General features: G+C 44.7%; 1 protein-coding gene across 4 annotated transcripts in view; it reads left to right on the plus strand.

Moving 5' to 3' along the window:
• The window catches only part of LOC137313266 (protein Aster-B-like), a 68,111-nt gene extending 42,419 nt beyond the window's left edge, over positions 1 to 25,692 (plus strand). For 2 of the 4 annotated variants that reach the window (XM_067979388.1, XM_067979389.1), the window contains exons 13-19: positions 536 to 678; positions 2,482 to 2,585; positions 2,862 to 3,059; positions 4,126 to 4,213; positions 10,175 to 10,282; positions 24,865 to 24,985; positions 25,177 to 25,692. In XM_067979388.1, the coding sequence (XP_067835489.1) occupies positions 536 to 678; positions 2,482 to 2,585; positions 2,862 to 3,059; positions 4,126 to 4,213; positions 10,175 to 10,282; positions 24,865 to 24,985; positions 25,177 to 25,266 (852 nt within the window). In that variant the 3' untranslated portion in view covers positions 25,267 to 25,692. The remainder of the gene's footprint in view (positions 1 to 535; positions 679 to 2,481; positions 2,586 to 2,861; positions 3,060 to 4,125; positions 4,214 to 10,174; positions 10,283 to 24,864; positions 24,986 to 25,176) is intronic. The other 2 variants (XM_067979390.1, XM_067979391.1) reach the window with 2 other exon arrangements.
• Positions 25,693 to 27,617: the final 1,925 nt, after the last annotated feature.

Raw genomic sequence — 27,617 nt, forward strand, 5'->3', positions numbered from 1 at the left:
GCCCTGGGTAATTAACCCTCAGGCAGGCCGCCTACTATTTCAGTGGGAATGGCCTGTTTCTCTGGGTACTTTAGTGAGATGAATGGAGGAGCGTTCCCTTTGTTAATTTCGAAGATTTCCTCATTCTCCAGGATTTCCAGAGTCCATTTCCTAATTCTGGGGATTGTGTCAGGATATGATCAGGGCCTAGCCTGCCCTGCCTGGAGCCCGGATACAGATGGCCCTGTCAGTAGAGATACTCGGGTGAGCCCTTCAGCTTGGCTAATGCATCTGAGGGCATGGCCCTGATTGCAGAACAAGCTGAGGCCAAGGAGTCCCAAGATTAGGGCATAAGAGCGCTGGGGCCTAGCCGCTGCCCTTGCATCCTCTGGCTATGGCCCTGGGCAAAGGGAGGCACCTTCCATCCTTTGAAAAGGCTCGTTCCATGCAGTCCCTTTGATTCCACACTGTTGGAAGATTTCGGTGTTTCCCATAGGGCATACAGCACTCACTGCCATGACTACTCTTAACAATGCGTTGTGTGCCCTTTCCTTAGACCCTATATAAGAGCAGCCAGAAGAGTGAGTGCTACATTGTTGATTCGGAGGTGGTGACGCAAGGTATCCCATACCAGGATTACTTCTATACTGTCAATCGCTACTGCCTAATGTGTGTAGCCAGGAACAAATGCAGACTGAGGTAAGCCCCACCTTAATTAGGCAGTCAGAACCTGGATTTAAATCAAGGGATCAAAGCCTGCTGTTAAATCTTGGCCTGTCTCTGGATCAGAGGCTGCAATTAAATCTAAACCAGTCCTCAGGATCAGCGCCTGGGATTAAGTCTAACTCAGAAGCAGGCCACTCGGACCTTCAGTCTCTGCGACTGCTTTCTTTCCCCATATGAACCACTGGTCTAATCCCACTCTCCTGCCTGCACCTCATACCCATTAATTTAATTTTTTAAGGAGCTATCTAATTCCCTTTTGAAAGATTTTATGGGCTTTGTTGCAGCATAGTTCTGGCAGAGAATTCCATATTTTAATCATTTCCCTGTGTAGAATATTTTTGCCTCCCCTTCAATTCCTTTTCTGATTGTCTTAAATTTATATCCTCTTGTTACTATTTTGCTGCTCAGTGGTAGAGACTTTGGCTGTTTGAGCAATGGGCAGGGCCGTTGATCAACTGGGGCTCTCTGTCATTACATCATAATGCACTGGGTCAGAAAGCAGACATGCATTATATCCTAATACACTGGGTCAGAAAGCAGACATGCAATATATCCTAACGCACTGGGTCAGAAAGCAGACATGCAATATATCCTAACGCACTGGGTCAGAAAGCAGACATGCATTATATCCTAACGCACTGGGTCAGAAAGCAGACATGCATTATATCCTAACGCACTGGGTCAGAAAGCAGACATGCAATATATCCTAACGCACTGGGTCAGAAAGCAGACATGCAATATATCCTAACACACTGGGTCAGAAAGCAGACAAGCAATATATCCTAACACACTGGGTCAGAAAGCAGACAAGCAATATATCCTAACACACTGGGTCAGAAAGCAGACATGCAATATATCCTAACGCACTGGGTCAGAAAGCAGACAAGCAATATATCCTAACACACTGGGTCAGAAAGCAGACATGCATTATATCCTAACACACTGGGTCAGAAAGCAGACATGCATTACATCCTAACACTGGGTTAGAAAGCAGACATGCAATATATCCTAACACACTGGGTCAGAAAGCAGACAAGCAATATATCCTAACACACTGGGTCAGAAAGCAGACATGCATTATATCCTAACACACTGGGTCAGAAAGCAGACATGCATGATATCCTAACACTGGGTTAGAAAGCAGACATGCATTATATCCTAACACACTGGGTCAGAAAGCAGACATGCATTATATCCTAACACACTGGGTCAGAAAGCAGACATGCAATATATCCTAACGCACTGGGTCAGAAAGCAGACATGCATGATATCCTAACACTGGGTTAGAAAGCAGACATGCATTATATCCTAACACACTGGGTCAGAAAGCAGACATGCATTATATCCTAACACACTGGGTCAGAAAGCAGACATGCATGATATCCTAACACTGGGTTAGAAAGCAGACATGCAATATATCCTAACACACTGGGTCAGAAAGCAGACATGCATGATATCCTAACACTGGGTTAGAAAGCAGACATGCATTATATCCTAACACACTGGGTCAGAAAGCAGACATGCATTATATCCTAACACACTGGGTCAGAAAGCAGACATGCATTATATCCTAACACACTGGGTCAGAAAGCAGACATGCATTACATTTACTGGCTCAGATTCTAGACCACTTGCTGGAATTGCAATGGTTGAGATTAGGTATCGTGGCGATTGGGTCAGTGACGCCTCCCCCACCCCGTGGTGTGCACTTGTTTGTTTTGACCACAACCGATATCACTAAAAGGTCTGATTGCCTGTTTGTAATTAATTGAACAGAGTCTCCTCAGAAATACACTACAGGAAGCAGCCGTGGAACCTGGTGAAGAATTTCATCGAGAGGAACACGATGAGTGGGCTGGCGCAGCACTTTCAGCATTTAGGTATGGACAGACATGGGGAACTGGGGCGGTGCAGTGAGGGAGCTACAGGGAATGGCACTCTGAGTTAGGCACAAGAGCTGTCCTTCCAATTGTATATGCTGAGTTTGGCGTTTACGAGAGAGGTGGGCACTAGAAATGAAATACCCAAGTTCTTCAGGGAGTGATGAAGTAGAACAAAGTGAGCTTTCCTGCCTTGTCCTCCCACCGAGTGCAAAGACCCTGCCTAGTTTTTCCTGCAGTCTTGCCGAGACCTCTTACGCCTGTTTGTTTCTTCAGAATTAGAGTTGGTGAAGGTGGAGAAATTGCTGAAAGCTAATTGCTCTCGACAGTCTCTAAAGGAAAAGCACAGCAAATCAGGGGCATTGCGGCGGAGGAAGAGAGCACATTGTCGCAAATCACAGTTAGATGAAATCCTGAGCCCCCTAATCTCGCCTTCAGACAAGGAAACATCGTCCAGAAATAAACGCGTATCAGGTAAAGCATACACTTCAGCACAGGAGGGTGTGAGCATGGGAGCAGCATGTGTGCACGCACAGAAGGGTACGCACATGAATACAGCATGTGCATGCACAGGAGAGTGTGCACGCAAGTGCAGTGGGTGTGCATGCACAGGAGAGTGTGCACATGAATAAAGCATGTGTGCATGCACAGGAGGGTGTGCGCATCAGTGCATCGTGTGTACATGCACAAGAGGACTTGCACACAAAGGGCCTTCCAATAAAACAAAGCAGATTACAGGATGATATGATAGAAGTGTTTAAAATGATGAGAGGATGGGACAGGATAGATAGAAGCAAACTGTTTCTAGTAGTTGAGGGTCTAGAACGAGGGGCCAGTGATACAAGATGAAATGTCAGAGATTTAGAACAGAGAGCAGGAGAGCCGCACACAGAGAGTTGTGAGGCTGTGGAATTCACTTCGAGGGTTAGTGGTTGAGACAGAAACGATATTAACATTCAAGATTGGATTGGAGAGGGGGATGTATAAATGTGAGTGGCACTATTTGTTCACATGGCGGTAAACACTGACATGGACTGGATGGGCCGAATGGCCTGTTTCTGTGTGATAATGTCTATGTATTTCAATATGTGCACATGCGGACAAAAGCTCAGGGGCCTATGTACAATAATTATAGGGAACACAAGCATGTGCATCTGTATACACAACGCAAGTATGTGTACACAATTGTGTGTGTGTGTACACAATTATAGTATATGTACACAAGCACAGAGTGTGCGTGGTGGTGTTTGTGTATATACACGATTTCAAGGTATGTTCCCACACAGGTGTACATGTTCATGACGGGGAGTGTATGTGTATGTACATGAACACAAGGTACAGTGGGCATGTGCATGCGTTCACGAGTACAGGATGTGCTTGGGCACACGAGTACAGGATGTGTGCAGGATGTGCGTGTACAAGCGAGGGTATAATTGTTCTTCTGGGGAGAGGGTGATTAGTTCTTTAGGTTATGAGGGGAGGACCTGGGCCAGGATGAACGGTCAGCACGTGACTGATTTGTACATTTTGTGTGTTGCAGGGTCCCTACAGTCCAAGTACAGAGAACATGTAAGAGGTTGCTCACTGGACCGCAGTGTCTCCAATTTACTGCTGATTATCAGCTTCATGTAAGAATCTGGGCATCAAGTTTTCCCTGGGTTACAAACACTGCACTCCGTATTTCTGGCACCAGGAAGGATCTGTCCTGTAATTTTTCCCGGGTTCTAATGTCACAGTTTGGATACTGAGTGGTTTTACATAGAAACATAGAAAATAGGAGCAGGAGTAGGCCATTCGGCCCTTCGAGCCTGCTCCGCTATTCAGTATGATCATGGCTGATCCTCTATCTCAATATCATATTCCCGCTCTCTCCCCATACCCCTTGATGTTTTTTGTGTCTAGAAATCTATCAAGCTCCTTAAATATATTCAGTGACTTGGCCTCCACTGCCTTCTGTGGTAGAGAATTCCACAGGTTCACCACCCTCTGAGTGAAGAAATTTCTCCTTATCTCAGTCCTAAATGTCCTACCCCGTATCCTGAGACAGTGACCCCTCGTTCTAGACCCCCCGAGCCAGGGGTAACATCCTCCCTGCATCCAGTCTGTCCAGCCCTGTCAGAATTTTATACATTTCAATGAGATTCACGCTCATTCTTCTAAACTCTAGTGAATACAGGCCGAGTCGACCCAATCTCTCCTCATACGACAGTCCTGCCATCCCAGGAGTCAGTCTGGTGAACCTTCGCTGCACTCCCTCCATGGCAAGTATATCCTTTCTTAGGTAAGGAGACCAAAACTGCACTCAATACTCCAGGTGTGGTCTCACCAAGGCCCTGTGTACCTGCAGTAAGGCATCCCTGCTCCTGTACTCAAAACCTCTTGCAATGAAGGCCAACATACCATTTGCCTTCCTACGGCTTGCTGCACCTGCATGTTTGTGTTCAATGACTGGTGTACAAGGACACCCAGGTCCCTTTGTACATCAACATTCCCCAATCTATCACTATTTAAATAATACTCTGCCTTTCTGTTTTTCGTTCCGAAGTGGATAACTTCACATTTATCCACGTTATACTGCCATGTATTTGCCCACTCACTCAACTTGTCTAAATCGCCCTGAAGCCTCTTTGCATCCTCCTCGCAACTCACAATCCTACCTAGTTTTGTGTCGTTAGCAAACTTGGAAATATTACATTTGATTCCCTCATCCATAGGAACATAGGAACAGGAGTAGGCCATTCAGCCCCTCGTGCCTGCTCCGCCATTTGATAAGATTATGTCTGATCTGTGATCTAACTCCATACACCTTTCTTTGGCCCATATCCCCAAAAAGCTATCTATCTCAGATTTAAATTTAGCAATTGAGCTAGTATCAATTGCCGTTTGCGGAAGAGAGTTCCAAACTTCTACCACCCTTTGTGTGTAGAAATGTTTTCTAATCTCGCTCCTGAAAGGTCTGGCTCTAATTTTTAGACTGCCCCCTACTCCTAGAATCCCCAACCAGCGGAAATAGTTTCTCTCTATCCACCCTATCCGTTCCCCTTAATATCTTATAAACTTCGATCAGATCACCCCTTAACCTTTGAAACTCAGGAGAATACAACCCCAATTTGTGTAATCTCTCCTCGTAACTTAACCCTTAAAGTCCGGGTATCATTCTAGTAAACCTACGCTGCACTCCCTCCAAAACCAATATGTCCTTCCGAAGGTGCGGTGCCCAGAACTGTTCACAGTACTCCAGGTGCAGTCTAACCAGGGTTTTGTATAGCTGCAGCATAACTTCTGCCCCCTTGTACTCTAGTCTTCTCGATATAAAGGCCAGCATTCCATTAGCCTTATTGATTATTTTCTGCACCTGTTCAAGACACTTCAATGATCTATGTACCTGAACCCCTAGGTCCCTTTGGACATCCACTGTTTTTAACTTTTTACCATTTAGAAAGTACCCTGTTCTATCCTTCTTTGATCCAAAGTGGATGACCTCACATTTGTCTACATTGAATTCCATTTGCCACGGTTTTGCCCATTCACCTAATCTATCAATATCCCTTTGTAATTTTATGTTTTCATCTACACTGCTTACAATGCCACCAATCTTTGTGTCATCGGCAAACTTAGATATGAGACTTTCTATGCCTTCATCTAAGTCGTTAATAAATATTGTGAATAATTGAGGCCCCAAGACAGATCCCTGCGGGACTCCACTAGTCACATCCTGCCAATGTGAGTACCTACCCATTATCCCTACTCTCTGTCGCCTTTCGCTCAGCCAACTTCCTAACTAGGTCCATACTTTTCCCTCGATTCCATGGGCTTCTATCTTGGCTAACAGTCTCTTATGTGGGACCTTATCAAATGCCTTCTGGAAGTCCATATAAATAACATCCATTGACATTCCCCTGTCCACTACTTTAGTCACCTCTTCAAAAAATGCAATCAGGTTTGTCAGGCACGACCTACCTTTCACAAATCCATGCTGGCTCTCTCTGATTAACTGAAAATTCTCAGTGTTCAGTCACCCTATCCTTAATTATGGACTCCAGCATTTTCCTCACAACAGATGTTAGGCTAACTGGTCTATAATTCCCCGGTTTCCCTTTCTCTCCTTTCTTAAAAAGCAGAGTGACATGTGCAATTTTCCAATCCAGAGGGACAGTTCCTGAATCTAAAGAACTTGGAAAGATTATAATTAGGGCATCTGCAATGTGCTCACCTACTTCCTTTAAAACCCTGGGATGGAAACCATCTGGTCCTGGGGATTTGTCACTCTTTAGTGCTATTATTTTCTTCATTACTGTTGCTTTACTTATATTAATTTTTTCAAGTCCCTGTCCCCGATTCAATATTAGTTTTCTTGGGATTTCCGGCATGCTATCCTCTTTTTCTACTGTAAATACTGATGCAAAGTAATCGTTCAACATGTCCGCCATTTCCCCATTGTCAATGACAATATCCTCACTTTCAGTTTTTAAGGGGCCAACACTGCTCCTGACCACCCTCTTTTTCCTAATGTAACTATAAAAGTTCTTCGTATTGGTTTTGATATCCCTTGCAAGTTTCTTTTCATACTCCCTTTTTGTAGCTCTTACTATCTGTTTTGTCCAAATCATTGGTATATATTGTGAATAGCTGGGGCCCAAGCACTGATCCCTGCGGTACCCCACTAGTCACCACCTGCAACCCTGAAAAAGACCCATTTATTCCTACTCTCTGTTTCCTGTCTGTCAACCAATTTTCAATCCATACCAGTATATTACCACCAATCCCATGTGCTTCAATTTTGCACACTAACCTCTTATGTGGGACTTTATCAAAGGCCTTCTGAAAATCCAAATACACCACATCTCCCTTATCTATTCTACCAGTTACATCCTCAAAAAACTCCAGTAGGTTTGTCAAACACTATTTCCCTTTCATAAATCCATGTTGACTTTGTCTAATCCTGTTGATATTTTCTAAGTGTCCTGTTATCACATCCTTTATAATAGACTCTAGCATTTTCCCCATTACTGATGTTAGGCTAACCGGTCTGTAGTTCCCTCTTTTCTCTCCCTCCTTTTTTAAATAGGGGGGTTACATTTGCCACCTTCCAATCTGCAGGAACTGTTCCAGAGTCTATAGAATTTTGGAAGATGACAACCAATCCATCCACTATTTCCATGGCTACCTCTTTTAGTACTCTGGGATGTAGATTATCAGGCCCTGGGTATTTATCAGCTTTCAGTCCCATTAATTTCTCCAGCACTATTTTTTTACTAATACTAATTTCCTTTAATTCCTCCTTCTCACTAGTCCATTAGTTCCCTAGCATTTCTGGGAAGTTATTTGTGTCCACTTCCGTGAAGACAGAACCAAAGTATTTGTTTAATTGCTCTGCCATTTCCCTGTTCCCCATTATAAATTCTCCCGTTTCTGACTGTAAGGGACCTACATTTGTCTTCACTAATCTTTTTCTTTTTACATACTTGTAGAAGCTTTTACAGTCTGCTTTTATGTTCCTTGCAAGTTTACTCTCATACTCTCTCTTTCCCCTCTTAATCAATCTCTTGGTCTTTTTTTGCTGAATTCTAAACTGCTCCCAATCCTCAGGTTTACTACTTTTTCTGGCAACTTTATATGACTCCTCTTTGGATCGAATACTATCCTTAATTTCTTTTGTTAGCCATGATTGGGCCGCATTTCCTTTTGTGTTTTTGCGCCAGAAAGGAACGTATAACGGTTGCAATTCATGCATTCGTTCTTTAAATGTTAGCCATTGCCTATCCACCGTCATGCCTTTTAATGGAACTCCCCAATCTATCATTGCCAACTCACTCCCCTTACAATGGGTTGTTCATAGGACCACCAGTATCTGTTAAGTTACTGTCAGTTACCAGCTGGCAATCTTAAAAAGACAACACCATGAGTGAGGCTTATGATATTTTGACCTGTTAAAAGTTTCAACAAACCGTATTTTCGAAGAAACCTACCACTATATTGTTGACCAGGTATATGTCCCACGCAATGTTCCGTACTCAGTTTCACTCACATACATTCTGTGTATTCTGTGCTCACAGTCTCTCGCACGCTGTTGGACAACCTATGTATCTTTCCATATCCAGTCTTCAACTCTTGTACATCCCATGTGTCTGTTCTGTGCCTGCACTCTGATTCTCTCTATTATATATGCTGTGTTTCTATTGCACACTCGAGTACACATTCTGTACATCTTCTGTACCTGCAGTTTCTAACCTTCTGTTTTATACCCCATGCAACTGTTTTCTACCTTTACACAATAGTGTACATTCTGTGTATCTATTCAGTACCCACAAGAACACATGCTTTCTGTGCCTGCACTCTTACACAGCATTCTACACCCTCTGACTATCCATGCTGTATTCTCACTCTGTTGTACACCCTCTAATTATCCATTCTGTATTCTCACTCCATTGTAGACCCTCTGATTATCCATTCCGTATTCTCACTCTATTGTAGGTCCTCTGATTATCCATTCTGTATTCTCACTCCATTGTAGACCCTCTGATTATCCATTCTGTATTCTCACTCTATTGTAGACCCTCTGATTATCCATTCCGTATTCTCACTCTATTGTAGGTCCTCTGATTATCCATTCTGTATTCTCACTCTATTGTAGACCCTCTGATTATCCATTCCGTATTCTCACTCTGTTGTACACCCTCTAATTATCCATTCTGTATTCTCACTCCATTGTAGACCCTCTAATTATCCATTCTGTATTCTCACTCTATTGTAGGCCCTCTGATTATCCATTCTGTATTCTCACTCTATTGTAGACCCTCTGATTATCCATTCTGTATTCTCACTCCATTGTAGACCCTCTAATTATCCATTCTGTATTCTCACTCTATTGTAGGCCCTCTGATTATCCATTCTGTATTCTCACTCTATTGTAGACCCTCTGATTATCCATTCTGTATTCTCACTCTATTGTACACACTCTGATTATCCATTCTGTATTCTCACTCTATCGTGCACACACTGATTATTCATTCTGTATTTATGTTCTGCCACCTAACGAGTTTTTGCTTCTAATGCTCCCTGATTATCTTTTCTTTTTTGTTTTCTTTGTTCATCTCTTCCCAGGATTTGCCTGAATCACTGTATTATCTTTGCACAAAATCATACACCTGCCTGCAGATATATCTCACTTTCTTCATATATTCCTCCTCCGTTCTTTCACTGTCGCAATCCATCTCTTTATCGCTCTCCCACCCTTTTCTCTGCCCCACTCTTTCTCTCTTCCCCTCGCCCCTTCTCCCCCCTCTCTCACACTCAGTCTCTCACACACTCACATTTTCTATCTCTCACTCACTCATTCACTCACTCTCTCACACACACACTCTCTCTCACTCTGTTTCTCTCTCTCATTCTTTCACTCATTCTCACTCACACTCTCTCTCTCTCACTCACTCACCTGACTCTCTCTCTCTCTCTTTCTCTCTCTCTGTTTCTCTCTCTCATTCTTTCACTCATTCTCATTCTCTCTCACTCATTCTCTCTCACTCAATCTCTCTCACTCTCTCTCTCTCTCTCTCTCTCACTCTCTCTCTCTCTCTCTCTCTCTACAGCCTGGTGGTGCTAATTGTTTTAAACGTGATGCTGTTTTACAAGCTGTGGGCTTTAGAACAAGCTGCTCAGACACTGGAAGCCTGGCGTGTCCATGCACTTTCAGAGGGGTAAGTACTGGAAGGTCTGAATCAAGTGAGGCTGGAACTCTCCTGGAGTTCTTTCAGTGATCAATATAATTCTCTTGGCAAACGGTGAGATCCACACTGCCCGACTTCGCCAAGAGTGCAAAGAGTTGGAAATGAGGAAGGAACGATAAGTCAAAGCCACAAATGTGGGGTGTTTGTAGGGGGAAGGGAAGACTGAAGGAGGTGAGGAGTTCCACAGTTTTAAGGTCTAGGGAAAGAATGAGTTTTAATATGAAAGATGCAGGGAAGAGTTTGGACAGGATAAAAACAGAACATCCTGGCAACACACAGGGTCAGTGATGAGAAACAACAGATGATGACATTTTAGGTGTGAATTCTTCATCAGAACTGAAGGAAAAATAAATGGTAAATTTAGTATGATTGGGATAATAGAGGAAAGGGAGGGAGAGAATTCAGCATTGCATCAATAAGAAAGAGGAAGCTCTGTAAACTGATAGATGATATAAAAGGTGCTGAGCAAAATTATTCAGATATAAAAGTATGTGGAAATAGTGGGGGAGAGAGAGAGGCCTGAAAAATGACAAATTGCAAGTACAGGAAACGTGGAATTAAAACAGGAAAAGCAAGGGAAATATGGTCCCGATGCATTTGCTCAGCCCTTTCCCAGCACAGTCTGACAAAGGGGCTTCACCCCAAATGCCAGTCCACTCCTGTCGTCTTCTCCTTATGTACTGACAGGCACTCCCCACATCACAAGCACACTCCTTGTAGGGTGGGCTATTTACAGCTGAGGAGGAACAAGAGCAGAGAGTTCAGAGGAGAACTGAGCAGAGGACCAGACATGGCTGAGCCAACAAACAGTTCTAGATCTAATGAAAGGAGAGATTTGTTGTATGAAATCGTCCATCGATTAGAATAATGTCAGTTCTTTCACTGCTGCAGATAGAAGGATTGCAAAAGTGAAAACAGAATCTGACTGGGAAAAGCTGTAAAGAATGTTGAGCAATTTAAAGGGTGGCCACAGAACCAGGCGCTTTTGGCCACAGGACAGATACAATTGGCCACTTGGCCTCTGCCTGTGCTGTAAACTGTGTTCAGTTGCCGGACATATAATGCCAAACAAGGGCACTTACAATACCCCTGCCGGAGCAGGTGTCCATCTGTTGGATTAGGGCACTCAAGCCTGAGGCTGACTATTGGGATTGGATGCACAGGGCTGCAGTTAATCAAGGTCCATTTCGGAAGAATCCCCCTGCTCCTTCCCCTGTGCTCATAAGAGCATAAGAAATAGGAGCAGGAGTAGGCCATACAGCCCCTCGAGCCTGCTCCACCATTCAATCAGATCATGGCTGATCTTCGACCTCAACTCCACTTTCCTGCCCGATCCCCATATCCCTTGATTCCCCCAGAGTCTAAATTGTTCTTGCGTCGAGCCGGGGCGGACTCCATGGGCTGAATGGCCTCCTTCCATGCTGTAACCTTTCTATGATTCTATGAGAGGGTTGTCCTATGAGGAGAGGTTGAGTAGAATGGGCCTATACTCTCTCGAGTTTAGATGAGAGGTGATCTCATTGAAACATATAAGACTCTGAGGGAGATTGACAGTATAGTTGCTGAGAGATTGTTTCCCCTGGCTGGAGAGTCTAGAACTAGGGGGCACAGTCTCAGGATAAGGGGTCGGCCATTTAATACTGAAATGAGGAGGAATTTCTTCACTCTGAGGGTTGTTAATCTTTGGAATTCTCTACTCCAGAGGGCTGTAGATGCTGAGTCGTTGAGTATATTCAAGGCTGAGATGGAAGGAGGCCATTCGGCCCATGGAGTCCGCCCTGGCTCTATGCAAGAACAATCCAGCTAGTCCCACTCCCCCGCCCTTTCCCTGTAGCCCTGCAAATTTTTTCCTTTCAAGTACTTATCCAGTTCTCTTTTGAAGACCATGATTGAATCTGCCTCCAGGACCCCCTCGGGCAGTGCATTCCAGATCATAACCAAAAAAAGTTTTTCCTCATGTCACCTTTGGTTCTTTTGCCAATCACCTTAAATCTATGTCCTCTGGTCCTTGACCCTTCCACCAATGGGAACAGTTTCTCTCTATCTACTCTGTCTAGACCCTTCATGATTTTGAATACCTCTATCAAATCTCCTCACAACTCTTGGGAAGTAAGGAAGGGCAGGTGACAGAAGTGTTAGTGAGGGATCACTTTGGGACCAGTGATCATAATTCCATTAGTTTTAGGATAGCTATGGAGAATGATAGGTTTGGCCCAGAAGTTAAAATTCTAAATTGGGGAAAGGCTAATTTTGATGGTATTAGACAGGAACTTTCAGAAGTTGATTGGGACAGTCTGTTGGCAGGCAAAGGGACGTCTGGTAAGTGGGAGGCCTTCAAAAGTGTGTTAACCAGGGTTCAGGGTAAGCACATTCCTTATAAAGTGAAGGGCAAGGCTGGTAGAAGTAGGGAACCTTGGATGACTCGGGAGATTGAGGCCCTAGTCAGAAAGAAGAAGGAGGCATATGACATGCATAGGCAGCTGGGATCAAGTGGATCCCTTGAAGAGTATAGAGATTGCCGGAGTAGAGTTAAGAGAGAAATCAGGAGGGCAAAAAGGGGACATGAGATTGCTTTGGCAGATAAGGCAAAGGAGAACCCAAAGAGCTTCTACAAATACATAAAGGGCAAAAGAGTAACTAGGGAGAGAGTAGGGCCACTTAAGGATCAACAAGGTCATCTATGTGCGGAACCACTAGAGATGGGTGAGATCCTAAATGACTCTTTCGCATCGGTATTTACGGTTGAGAAAGGCATGGATGTTAGGGAACTTGGGGAAATAAATAGTGATGTCTTGAGGAGTGTACATATTACAGAGAGGGAGGTGCTGGAAGTCTTAACTCGCATCAAGGTAGATAAATCTCCGGGACCTGATGAAATGTATCCCAGGACGTTATGGGAGGTGAGGGAGGAAATTGGGGGTCCCCTAGCAGAGATATTTCAATCATCGACAGCTACAGGTGAGGTGCCTGGAGATTGGAGGGTAGCAAATGTTGTGCCTTTGTTTAAGAAGGGCGGCAGGGAAAAGCCTGGGAACTACAGACCGGTGAGCCTGACATCTATAGTGGGTAAGTTGTTAGAGGGTATTCTGAGAGACAGGATCTATGGGCATTTGGAGAGGCAGGGACTGATTAGGAACAGTCAGCATGGTTTTGTGAGAGGAAAATCATGATTGAGTTTTTTGAAGGGGTAACCAAGAAGATAGATGAGGGCTGTGCAGTAGACGTGGTCTACATGGACTTTAGCAAAGCCTTTGACAAGGTACCGCATGGTAGGTTGTTACATAAGGTTAAATCTCACGGGATCCAAGGTGAGGTAGCCAATTGGATACAAAATTGGATTGACGGCAGAAGACAGAGGGTGGTTGTAGAGGGTTGTTTTTCAAACTGGATGCCTGTGTCCAGCGGTGTGCCTCAGGGATCGGTGCTGGGTCCGCTGTTATTTGTTATTTATATTAATGATTTGGATGAGAATTTAGGAGGCATGGTTAGTAAGTTTGCAGATGACACCAAGATTGGTGGCATTGTGGACAGTGAAGAAGGTTATCTAGGATTGCAACGGGATCTTGATAAATTGGGCCAGTGGGCCGATGAATGGCAGATGGAGTTTAATTTAGATAAATGTGAGGTGATGCATTTTGGTAGATCGAATCGGGCCAGGACCTACTCCGTTAATGGTAGGGCGTTGGGGAGAGTTATAGAACAAAGAGATCTAGGAGTACAGGTTCATAGCTCCTTGAAAGTGGAGTCACAGGTGGATAGGGTGGTGAAGAAGGCATTCAGCATGCTTGGTTTCATTGGTCAGAACATTGAATACAGGAGTTGGGATGTCTTGTTGAAGTTGTACAAGACATTAGTTAGGCCACACTTGGAATACTGTGTACAGTTCTGGTCACCCTATTATAGAAAGGATATTATTAAACTAGAAAGAGTGCAGAAAAGATTTACTAGGATGCTACCGGGACTTGATGGTTTGACTTATAGGGAGAGGTTGGATAGACTGAGACTTTTTTCCCTGGAGAGTAGGAGGTTTCGGGGTGATCTTATAGAAGTCTATAAAATAATGAGGGGCATAGATAAGGGAGATAGTCAAAATCTTTTCCCAAAGGTAGGGGAGTCTATAACGAGGGGGCATAGATTTAAGGTGAGAGGGGAGAGATACAAAAGGGTCCAGAGGGGCAATTTTTTCACTCAAAGGGTGGTGATTGTCTGGAACGAGCTGCCAGAGGCAGTAGTAGAGGCGGGTCCAATTTTGTCTTTTAAAAAGCATTTGGACAGTTACATGGGTAAGATGGGTATAGAGGGATATGGGCCAAGTGCAGGCAATTGGGACTAGCTTAGTGGTATAAACTGGGCGACATGGACATGTTGGGCCGAAGGGCCTGTTTCCATGTTGTAAACTTCTATGATTCTATGATTCTAACTATCTCTGTTCCAAGGAGAACAACCCCAGCTTCTCCAGTCTATCCACGTAACTAAAGTCCCTCATCCATGGAATCATTCTAGTAAATCTCTTCTGCACCCTCTCTAAGGCCTTCACATCTTTCCTAAAGTGCGGTGCCCAGAACTGGACACAATACTCCAGTTGTGGCCGAATCATTGTTTTTATAAAGGTTCATCATGACTTCCATACTTTTGTACTGTGTGTCTCTATGTATAAAGCCCAGGATCTCGTATGCTTTTTTAACCGCTTTCTCAACCTGCCCTGCCACCTTCAACGATTTGTGCACATATACCCCCAGATCTCTCTGTTCCTGTACTCCTTTTAAAGTTGTGCCCTCTAGTTTATATTGCCTTTCCTACCGAAATGTATCACTTCGCATTTTTCTGCGTTAAATTTCATCACGTGTCCGCCCATTCCACCAGCCTGTCTATATCCTCTTGTAGTCTATCACTATCCTCCTCACTGTTTACTACCCTTGCAAGTTTTGTGTCATCTGCAAATGTTGAAATTGTGGCCTGTACACCCAAGTCCAAGTCATTAATATATATCAAGAAAAGCAATGGTCCTAGTACCGCCCCTGGGGAACACCACCGTACACCTCCCTCCAGTCCAAAAAACAACCGTTCACCACTATTCTGTCTCCTGTCCCTTAGCCAATTCTGTATCCATGTTGCTACTGCCCTCTTTATTCCATGGGCTGCAATTTTGATGATAAGCTACCGTGCGGCACTTTATTAAATGCCTTTTGAAAGTCCATATACACCACATCAACTGCATTGCCCTCATCTACCCTCTCTGTTACCTCATCAAAAAACTCTATCAGGTTAGTTAAACACGATTTGTCTTTAACAAATCTGTGCTGGCTTTCCCTAATCTATCCACACTCGTCCAAGTGACTGTTAATTCTGACCCGGATTATCGTTTCTAAAAGTTTCCCCACCACTGAGGTTAAACTGACTGGCCTATAGTTGCTGGGTTTATCCTTACACCTTTTTTGGAACAAGGATGTAACATTTGCAATTCTCCAGTCCTCTGGCACCACCCCCACCGTACCTATGGATGTTTGGAAGATTATGGCCAGTAACTCTGCAATTTCCACCCTTACTTACCTCAGCAACCTAGGATACTTCCCATCCAGACCGGGTGACTTATCTACTTTAAGTACAGCTAGCCTTTCACATACCTCTTCATCATCAGGAATTCATCTAGTGAACCTTCGTTGCATCGCCTCTAAGGCAAGTATATCCTTCCTTAGATAAGGAGACCAAAACTGTACACAGTACTCCAGGTGTGGTCTCACCAAAGCCCTGTACAATTGTAGTAAGACTTTCCTACTCTTGTACTCCAACACTCTTGTAATAAAGGCCAACATGCCATTTGCTTTCCTAATTGCTTGCTGTACTTGCATGTTAACTTTCTGTGATTCATGTACGAGGACACCCAAATCCCTCTGACTACCAACATTTCTTCGTGTCTCACCTTTTAAAAAAAATTCTGCTTTTCTGTTCTTCCTACCAAAATGAATAACCTCATATTTCCCCACATTATACTCCATCTGCCACCTTCTCGCCCACCCACTGCCTATATCCCTTTGCAGCCTCTTTGTGTCCTCCTCACAGCTTGCTTTCCCTCCTAGCTTAGTATCGTCAGCAAACTTGGATACATTAAACTCGGCCCCTTCATCTAAGTCATTGATATATATTGTAAACAGCTGAGGCCCAAGCACTGATCCTTGCGGCACCCCACTAGTTACAGCCTGCCAACCTGAAAATGACTAATTTATTCCTACTCTCTCTTTTCTGTCCATTAACCAATCCTCAATTCACGCTATTATATAACCCCCAATCCCATGAGCCCTAATCTTGTGTAACCACCTCTTCTGTGGCAACTTATCGAATGCCTTTTGAAAATCCGAGACACCCAAATCTCTCTGAACACCAACATTTAATAGTTTCTCATCATTTAAAAAATATTCTGTGGTTTTCCCCAGGGATCAGTATTAGCACCACTGCTCTTTTTGATATGTTAATGATCTGGACTTGGGTATAGAGGGTACATAGTTTGCAGATGACACAAAATTCGGAAATGTGGTAAACAGTGGTAGTAACAGACTTCAGGAGGCCATAGGCAGACTGGTGAAACGGGCAGACACATGGCAAATTAAATTTAACGCAGGGAAATGATTTATAAAGGTTTAGCATAACTTTCTGTGTTTCATGTACGAGGACACCCAAGTGTCTCTGAACACCAACATTTCTGTTTTTCTATTCTTCCAACCAAATGTCACACCGCAGGTAAAGATTACGCAGGCAGAAAGGAAATGGGTGACCGCCAGGCAGAGTAAAAGGACTAGGCAGGTAGAACAGGAGTCCCCTGGGGCCATCTCCCTCTCAAACAAATATACCACTTTGGATACTGTTGGGGGAGATGGCTTATCAGGGGAAAGCAGCAAGAGCCAAGTTCGGGGCACCACGGGTGGCTCTGCTGCACAGGAGGGGAGGAATAAGAGTGGCAGGGCTATAGTGATAGGGGATTCAATTGTAAGGGGAACAGATAGGCATTTCTGCGCCTGCAAATGTGACTCCAGGATGGTATGTTGCCTCCCTGGTGCTAGGGTCAAGGATGTCACTGAGCGGCTGCAGGCCATTCTGGAGGGGGAGGGTGAACAGCCAGTAGTCGTGGTCCATATCAGTACCAAAGACATAGGTTTAAAAAAAAAGGGATGAGGTCCTGCAAGGTGAATTTAAGGAGTTAGGAGATAAATTAAAAAGCAAGACCTCAAAGGTGGTGATCTCAGGATTACTACCAGTGCCATGTGTTAGTGCTGTTGGGGAAGGTTTAAACTAGAATGGCAGGGGGTTGGGAACCTGAGCAGGGAGACAGAGGAGGGGGAAACAACGATAGAAACAAAAGACAGAAAGGGAAGAAGCAATAGTGGAAGGCAGAGAAAACAAGGGCGAAAAACAAATCGGGCCATAATGCAAAATAATACTAAAATGACTAGCAATCTTAAAAAGACAAGTCTAAAGGCATTGTGTCTTAATGAGCAGAACATTCGCAATAAGGTAGATGAATTAACAGCGCAGATAGATATTAACGGGTATGATATAGTTGCGATTACGGAGACATGGCTGCAGGGTGACCAAGGATGGGAACTGAACATCCAGGGGTATTCAATATTTAGGAAGGACAGGCAAAAAGGGAAAGGAGGTGGGGTAGCGTTGTTAGTAAAGGAGGAAATCCATGCAATAGTGAGGAAGGATATTGGCTCGGAAAATCACAATATGGAATCTGTATGGGTGGAGCTAAGAAACACCAAGGGGCAGAAAATGTTGGTGGGGGTTGTCTATAGGCCCCCAAACAGTAGTGGAGATGTAGGGGAGGGCATTAAACAGGAAATTAGAGATGCATGCAAGAAGGGTACAACTATAATAAGGGGAGACTTTACATATAGATTGTTCAAATCAAATTAGCAATAATACTGTGGGGGAGGAATTCCTGGACTGTGTACGTGATGGATTTCTAGACCTCTAGTTGGTTCTTCAATATATTGAACAGGCGATCCTAGACTGGATATTGTGCAATGAGAAAGGATTAATTAACAATCTTGTTGTGCCGGGGTCCCTTAGAGAAGAGCAACCATAACATGATAGAATTCCTCATTAAGATGGAGGGTGAAGTAGTTGAATCCGAAACTAGGGTCCTGAATCTAAATAAAGGAAATTACGAAAGTATGAGGTATGAGTTGGCTATGATAGATTGGGGAACTTTACTAAAAGGGATGACGATGGAAAGGCAATGGCTAATATTTAAAGAACATGTACAGGAATTACAACAATTATTCATTCCTGTCTGGCGCAAAAATAAAACAGGAAAGGTGGCTCAACCGTGGCTTACAAAAGAAATTAGGGATAGTATTAGATCCAAAGAGGAGACAGATAAAGTTTCCAGAAAAAGCGACAAGCCTGAGGATTGGGAGCAGTTCAGAATTCAGCGAAGGAGAACAAAGAGATTGATTAATAGGGGGAAAATAGAGTATGAGAGTAAACTAGTCAGGGAACATAAAAACTGACTGTAAAAGCTGCTATAAGTATGTCGAGAGAAAAAGATTAGTGAAGACAAATGTAGGTCCCTTACAGTCAGAAATGGGGGAAATTATAATGGGGAACAAAGAAATGGCAGAACAATTAAACACATACTTTGGCTCTGTCTTCACAAAGGAGGACAGATTAATCAGGAAATAGTCGGGGCATGTAATAAGGGAACAGCTATAATTATGGGGGATTTTAACTATCATATTAACTGGACAAATCAAATTGGGCAGGGCAGCCTTGAGGAAGAGTTTATTGAGTGTATTAGGGATGGATTTCTTAAGCAGCATGTAACTGATCCTACAAGGGGGCAGGCAACCTTGGACCTGGTCCTGTGTAATGAGCCAGGATTAATTAATAATGTCCTAGTTAAGGATCCCCTTGGAATGAGTGACCATAACATGGTTACTTTCCATATCCAATTAGAGGGTGAGAAGGTTGGTTCTCAAACAAGCGTACTGAGCTTGAATAAAGGCGACTATGATGGTACGAGAGCGGAATTGATTAAAGTGGACTGGGAAAATAGATTAAAGGGTAAGACGGTACATGAGCAGTGGTGTTCATTTAAGGAGTTATTTTACAACTTTCAAAAAATATATATTCCACTGAGGAAAAAAGGGTGTAAAAGAAATGACAGCCATCCGTGGCTAAGTAAAGAAATTAAGGATAGTATCCGACTAAGAACAAGGACATATAAGGTAGCCAAACTTAGTGGGAGGATAGAAGATTGGGAAGTCTTCAAAAGACAGCAAAAAGTAACTAAAGGATTGATTAAGAAAGGGAAGATAGATTATGAAAATAAATTAGCAAAAAATATAAAAACAGATAGCAAGAGTTTCTATAGTTATATAAAAAGAAAAAGGGTGGCTAAGCCAAACGTAGGTCCCTTAGAGGATGAGACTGGGAAATTAATGGTGGGAAACATGGAGATGGCAAAAATGCTGAACAAATATTTTGTTTCAGTCTTTATGGTAGAGGAGACTAAGAATATCCCAACACTGGACAAACAGGGGGCTCTGGGGGGGGAGGAGCTAAATACGATTAAAATCACTAAGGAATTGGTACTCAGTAAATTAATGGGACTCAAGGCGGATAAATCCCCTGGACCTGATGGCTTACATCCTAGGGTCTTGAGGGAAGTGGCAGTAGGGATTGTGGATGCTTTGGTAATAATTTTCCAAAATTCTCTGGACTCGGCAAAGGTCCCGGCAGATTGGAAAACTGCTAATGTAACACTGTTATTTAAAAAGGGTAGTAGGCAGAAGGCTGGAAATTATAGACCAGTTAGCCTAACATCTGTGGTGGGTAAAATTTGGGAGTCTATTATTAAGGAGACAGTAGCGGAACATTTAGATAAATATAATTTAATAGGACAAAGTCAGCATGGCTTTATGAAGGGGAAGTCATGTCTGACAAATTTGCCTGAGTTCTTTGAGGACATAACGTACAGGGTGGATAAAGGGGAACCAGTGGACGTAGTGTATTTAGACTTCCAGAAGGCATTCGACAAGGTGCCACATAAAAGATTATTGCTCAAGATAAAGAATCACTGGATTGGGGGTAATATTCTGGCATGGGTGGAGGATTGGTTATCTAACAGGAAGCAGAGAGTTGGGATAAATGGTTCATTCTCGGACTGGCAACCAGTAGCCAGTGGTGTTCCGCAGGGGTCGGTGCTGGGTCCCCAACTCTTTACAATCTATATTAACGATTTGGAGGAGGGGACCGAGTGTAACATATCAAAGTTTGCAGATGATACAAAGATGGGAGGGAAAGTAGACAACGAGGAGGACATAAAAAACCTATAAGGGGATATAGACAGGCTGGGTGAGTGGGCGGAGATTTGGCAGATGCAATACAATATTGGAAAATGTGAGGTTATGCACTTTGGCAGGAAAAATCAGAGAGCAAGTTATTATCTTAATGGCGAGAAACTGGAAAGTACTGCAGTACAAAGGGATCTGGGGGTCCTAGTGCAAGAAAATCAAAAAGTTAGTATGCAGGTGCAGCAGGTGATCAAGAAGGCCAACGGAATGTTGGCTTTTATTGCTCGGGGGATAGAATATAAAAACAGGGAGGTGTTGCTGCAGTTATATAAGGTATTGGTGAGACCGCACCTGGAATACTGCATACAGTTTTGGTGTCCATACTTAAGAAAAGACATACTTGCTCTCGAGGCAGTACAAAGAAGGTTCACTCGGTTAATCCCGGGGATGAGGGGGTGGACATATGAGGAGAGGTTGAGTAGATTGGGACTCCACTCATTGGAGTTCAGAAGAATGAGAGGCGATCTTATTGAAACGTATAAGATTGTGAAGGGGCTTGATCGGGTGGATGCGGTAAGGATGTTCCCAAGGATGGGTGAAACTAGAACGAGTGGGCATAATCTTAGAATAAGGGGCTGCTCTTTCAAAACTGAGATGAGAAACTTCTTCACTCAGGGGGTAGTGGGTCTGTGGAATTTGCTGCCCCAGGAAGTTGTGGAAGCTACATCATTAAATAAATTTAAAACAGAAATAGACAGTTTCCGAGAAGTAAAGGGAATTAGGGGTTACGGGGAGCAGGCAGGAAATTGGACATGAATTTAGATTTGAGGTTAGGATCAGATCAGCCATGATCTTATTGAATGGCGGAGCAGGCTCGAGGGGCCGATTGGCCTACTCCTGCTCCTATTTCTTATGTTCTTATGACCCAAATAACCTCCCAGAAATGTAAGGGAACCAAAGGTCTAGTGAGAGGGAGGAACTGAAGGAAACCAGAATTAGTAAGAAAATAGTGCTCGGGAAATTAATGGGGCTAAAGGCTGACAAATCCCCAGGGCCTGATAATCTACATCCCAGAGTACTAAAGGAAGTGGCCCTGGAAATAGTGGATGCATTGGTGATCACCTTCCAAAATTCTAGAGACTCTGGAACAGTTCCTACAGATTGGAGGGTGGCAAATGTAACCCCACTATTTAAAAAAGGAGGGAGAGAAAAAACAGGGAATTACAGACCAGTTAGCCTAACATCAGTAATGGGGAAAGTGCTAAGTCTATTATAAAGGATGTGATAACAGAACACTTGGAAGGCATTAACGGGATTGGACAAAGTCAGCATGGGTTTATGAAAGGGAAATCATGCTTAACAAATCTACTGGATTTTTTTGAGGATGTAACTAGTAGAATAGATAGGGGAGAACCAGTGGATGTGGTGTACTTGGATTTTCAGAAGACTTTTGATAAGGTCCCACTCAAGAGGTTAGTGTGCAAAATTAAAGCGCATGGGATCGGGGGGAATATACTGGCATGGATTGAGAATTGGTTGACAGACAGGAAACAGAGTAGGAACAAACGGGTCTTTTTCCAGGTGGCAGGCAGTGACTAGTGGGGTACCGCAGGGATCAGTGCTTGGGCCCCAGCTATTCACAATCTATATCAATGATTTGGATGAGGGAACGGAATGTAACATTTCCAAGTTTGCAGACGACACAAAGCTGGGGTGGAATGTGAGCTGTGAGGAGGATGCAAAGAGGCTCCAATGTGATTTAGACAAGTTGGATGAATGGGCAAGAACATGGCAGATGCAGTATAACGTGGATAAATGTGAGGTTATCCACTTTGGTTGTAAAAACAGAAAGACAGATTATTATCTGAATGGTGATCAATTGGAAAAAGGGGAGGTGCAATGAGACGTGGGTGTCCTTGTACACCAGTCGCTGAAAGCGAGCATTCAGGTGCAGCAAGCAGTTAGGAAGGTGAATGGTATTTTGGCGTTCGTTGCAAGAGGATTTGAGTACAGGGATGTCTTACTGCAGTTATACAGGGCCTTGGTGAGACCACATCTGGAGTATTGTGTGCAGTTTTGGTCTCCTTATCTGAGGAAGGATGTCCTTGCCATGGAGGGAGTGCAACAAAGGTTTACCAGACTGATTCCTGGGATGGCAGGACTGATGTATGAGGAGAGATTGGGTCGACTAGGCCTGTATTCACTAGAGTTTAGAAGAATGAGAGGTGATCTCATTGAAACATATAAAATTCTAACAGGACTAGACAGACTAGGTGCAGGGAGGATGTTCCCGATGGCTGGGGAATCCAGAACCAGGGGTCACAGTCTCAGGATACGGGGTATGCCATTTAGAACCGAGATGAGGAGAAATTTCTTCAGAGGGTGGTGAACCTGTGGAATTTATCTACCACAGAAGGCAGTGGAGGCCAAGTCATTAGATGTATTCAAGAAGGAGATAGATATATTTCTTAATGCTAAAGGGATCAAGGGATATGGGGAAAAAGTGGGAACAGGATATTGAGTTAGATGATCATAATGATCATTTTGAATGGTGGAGCAGGCCCGAAGGGCCGAGTGGCCTACTCTTGTTCCTATTTTCTATGTTTCTATGTTTCTAAAGTGAATAACCTCACATTTCCCCACATTATACTCCATCTGCCACCTTCTTGCCCAATCATTTAACCTGTCTATATCCCTTTGCAGACTCTTTGTGTCCTCGTCACAGCTTACTTTTTTTTATTCGTTCATGGGATGTGGGCGTCGCTGGCAAGGCCGGCATTTATTGCCCATCCCTAATTGCCCTTGAGAAGGTGGTGGTGAGCCGCCTCCTTGAACCGCTGCAGTCCGTGTGGTGAAGGTTCTCCCACAGTGCTGTTAGGAAGGGAGTTCCAGGATTTTGACCCAGCGACGATGAAGGAACGGCGATATATTTCCAAGTCGGGATGGTGTGTGACTTGGAGTGGAACGTGCAGGTGGTTTTGTTCCCATGTGCCTGCTGCCCTTGTCCTTCTAGGTGGTAGAGGTCGTGGGTTTGGGAGGTGCTGTTGAAAAAGCCTTGGCGAGTTGCTGCAGTGCATCCTGTGGATGGTACACACTGCAGCCACAGTGCGCCGGTGGTGAAGGGAGTGAATGTTTAGGGTGGTGGACGGGGTACCAATCAAGCGGGCTGCTTTGTCCTGGATGGTGTCGAGCTTCTTGAGTGTTGTTGGAGCTGCACTCATCCAGGCAAGTGGAGAGTATTCCATCACACTACTGACTTGTGCCTTGTAGATGGTGGAAAGGCTTTGGGGAGTCAGGAGGTGAGTCACTCGCCGCAGAATACCCAGCCTCTGACCTGCTCTTGTAGCCACAGTATTTATGTGGCTGGTCCAGTTAAGTTTCTGGTCAGTGGTGACCCCCAGGATGTTGATGGTGGGGGATTCGGCGATGGTAATGCTGTTGAATGTCGAGGAGAGGTGGTTAGATTCTTTCTTGTTGGAGATGGTCATTGCCTGGCACTTGTCTGGCGCGAATGTTACTTGCCACTTATGAGCCCAAGCCTGGATGTTGTCCAGGTCTTGCTGCATGCAGGCTCGGACTGCTTCATTATCTGAGGGGTTGTGAATGGAACTGAACACTGTGCAAACATCAGCGAACATTCCCATTTCTGACCTTATGATGGATTGATGAAGCAGCTGAAGATGGTTGGGCCTAGGACACTGCCCTGTGGAACTCCTGTAGCAATGTCCTGGCCTCCAACAACCACTACTATATTCTTTTGTGCTAGGTATGACTCTAGGCACTGGAGAGTTTTCCCTTTGATTCCCATTGATTTCAATTTTACTAGGGCTCCTTGGTGCCACATTCGGTCAATTGTGCCTTGATGTCAAGGGCAGTCACTCTCAGCTCACCTCTGGAATTCAGCTCTTTTGTCCATGTTTGGACCAAGGCTGTAATGAGTTTCCCACTTAGATTTGTATCGTCAGCAAACTTGGATACATTACACTCGGCTCCTTTTATTTCCACTCCTGTTATCCTCACCCTTTCTCTTTTGAATGTTCTCCTTGCTTTGAGGTCATGGTCCCAGTGAATTGCCTGCTCCTGTCCTTGCCACTCCTGTTGTGTGGTGTGATATCTGCTCATCGCTCTGCAATTCCTTTCTTGTGTTACTGTTGCCTATTGAACTCGTGTTACATGCAGTGTTACAATTCCTGTAGTTGTTCATATCTCTGTGAAGACCTACTAATGGACTTCTTTTCATGCCTCTTCTGATAGAAAGATTCCTCAGACAGCTGTGGAATGGGCCCATATCTTACAGTTGCAGAAGAGCTTCCATGATGCCGAATTACAGAAGTGGAGACACATCCTCAAGGCCTGTGTTGGGCTCTTAGATGAGGTAAGAAATTCTGATCAATGAATTATTTATCACTCCGGGATATGTGATCATCAATGGCAGATTATTATATATAGAGTCCAGATCCACCTGTGTGTAGGTTGCATCCTTAACCTTCACTAAGGTGGAGCGATCTGTGCATTGAGTTCAGCTGCTGTGATTTGAGATTCCTGATTCCGTTTATTCTGTTTCAGATGAAGTTTTCCCTGGAGAGATTGCACAAGGGCATTGCTTTGGTGAATCTGCCTGCAGAATCTGAAGAAAGCACTGAAGATCCCTTTTGACCGGGAAATAAGACTGGAGCACGTGGCGGTGATTTGTTACAAGTCACCCATGCTGCAGAGTTGTGGCAACAGTTATCAAAGCAGCAGAAACTCTGAAGGAAGCCAGATCCCTTCCGCACTTTTTCAATGCAATCCTTTTCATTCCAGAATCGGACTTTCTGTGGAACATTAATTAAAGGGGAACAGTAAATCAGAATTAGTCACTGCCGTTTCTAATAGTCGCTGATGGTCTTACAAAACCTTTAGGCTCGACACGGACATGGTCTTGACAATTGGCAAATGTGAAGAAGCTTGTTGTAGCCTTGACCACTTACGGTTCAACAACAGCCTTGTGTCTGCATGTCCTCGGTGTAATTTCTACAAGCAAAACAATTGAAAGTATTTGACACCACTGGATCCCAATTCTCAGTTCCGTCAGGTGGTGGAGGGAGGGAGGGAGGGAAGGGGGGCGGGAGGAGACGTGCGCTGTGGATCGGAGGGGTGGTGAGCTGGGGGTATGGGGGTGTTGAGCTGGGGGTATGGGGGTGTTGAGCTGGGGATATGGGGGTGTTGAGCTGGGGATATGGGGGTGTTGAGCTGGGGATATGGGGGGGTTGAGCTGGGGATATGGGGAGGTTGAGCTGGGGATATGGGGGGGTTGAGCTGGGGATATGGGGGGTTCAGCTGGGGATATGGGGGGATAAGCTGCAGATATAGGGGGGTTGGATGAGCTGCGGATATGGGGGAGTGAGCAGATATGGGGCGGTCATGTAAGCTGCTGATATGGGGGGTTTTAAGCTGCGGATATGGGGGGATTGGGTGAGCTGCGGGTATGGGGGAGGTGGTGTGAGCTGCGGGTATGGGGGAGGTGGTGTGAGCTGCGGGTATGGGGGAGCGGTGTTGGTGTGAGCTGCGGGTATGGGGGAGGTGGTGTGAGCTGCGGGTATGGGGGAGCGGTGTTGGTGTGAGCTGCGGGTATGGGGGGATTGGGTGAGCTGCGGGTATGGGGGAGCGGTGTTGGTGTGAGCTGCGGGTATGGGGGAGGTGGTGTGAGCTGCGGGTATGGGGGAGCGGTGTTGGTGTGAGCTGCGGGTATGGGGGGATTGGGTGAGCTGCGGGTATGGGGGAGCGGTGTTGGTGTGAGCTGCGGGTATGGGGGAGGTGGTGTGAGCTGCGGGTATGGGGGAGCGGTGTTGGTGTGAGCTGCGGGTATGGGGGGATTGGGTGAGCTGCGGGTATGGGGGAGCGGTGTTGGTGTGCTTGTGGAACCCTTTGTCATCGGGCAGGTTGTGCTTGGTGACATTATTCAGATGTAGACCAAGGGCTGTGAGTTGCTGCGTCTTCAGACACACCTTGGATGATGTATAAAAGCTGCACCTGTTCTTAAACGGATGGAGACGCACCAGATGCAGGACCAATCCACTGGGCTTCGAACTCCTTGCCTCAGGTGGTCAATTGCACTGACATTTCTGGATCTTTGTCACAATAGGACTCCTTCCCTCAACAGCTGATTTGCTGCAATCTGAGTATTTTTCCTTGTCCGTTTTGGTCTAAAAGTTCCCATATTTATTATTTCTGATGGAGCCTCTCCCATAGAATATTCCCACAGAATATCCAGACCATCTCAGTATCAGCAGCTCAGCCTGCACTCTTGTAGACTGCCATGTTAGAAAGGACAGTATTCTAGACTGTTACAGTGTTTATTGCTCAAATTATTGAGACAAAATGTTTTTTTTATTTATAAAGAATGTGACAGGAATTATAGTAAAATTATTAAAGTTTCCTCTGGAACTTTGGTATCAGTATTGCACCAGAATTTTCCCTTCTGAAGACTTGCTGGTGGGACGTATCGGACTGCCGGGGGGAATTACTGGACTGCTGTGGGGACGTACCGGACTGCCGGGGGGAATTACTGGACTGCTGTGGGGACGTACCGGACTGCCGGGGGGAATTACTGGACTGCTGTGGGGACGTACCGGACTGCCGGGGGGAATTACTGGACTGCTGTGGGGACGTACCGGACTGCCGGGGGGAATTACTGGACTGCTGTGGGGACGTACCGGACTGCCGGGGGGAATTACTGGACTGCTGTGGGGACGTATCCGAATGCTGCTGATGAAGTACTGACCAGCACCATGACTGAACAAACTGAAAAGATCGTATGCACAAGTGTTGTGTATTTGTAATGTGTGTGCAAAACAGTTTAATGTGTGTGTAAAACAGTATATCTTGCTACTTATGTGTTTGTCAATATAGAATCCTAAACCCTTTCTGTGTGATTGTTGTCCTTATATTTTTTATTCATTCATGGGATGTGGGCGTCGCTGGCGAGGCCGGCATTTATTGCCCATCCCTAATTGCCCTTGAGAAGG

The sequence above is a fragment of the Heptranchias perlo genome, unplaced genomic scaffold (assembly GCF_035084215.1).
Source record: "Heptranchias perlo isolate sHepPer1 unplaced genomic scaffold, sHepPer1.hap1 HAP1_SCAFFOLD_450, whole genome shotgun sequence".
Lineage (NCBI taxonomy): Eukaryota > Metazoa > Chordata > Chondrichthyes > Hexanchiformes > Hexanchidae > Heptranchias > Heptranchias perlo.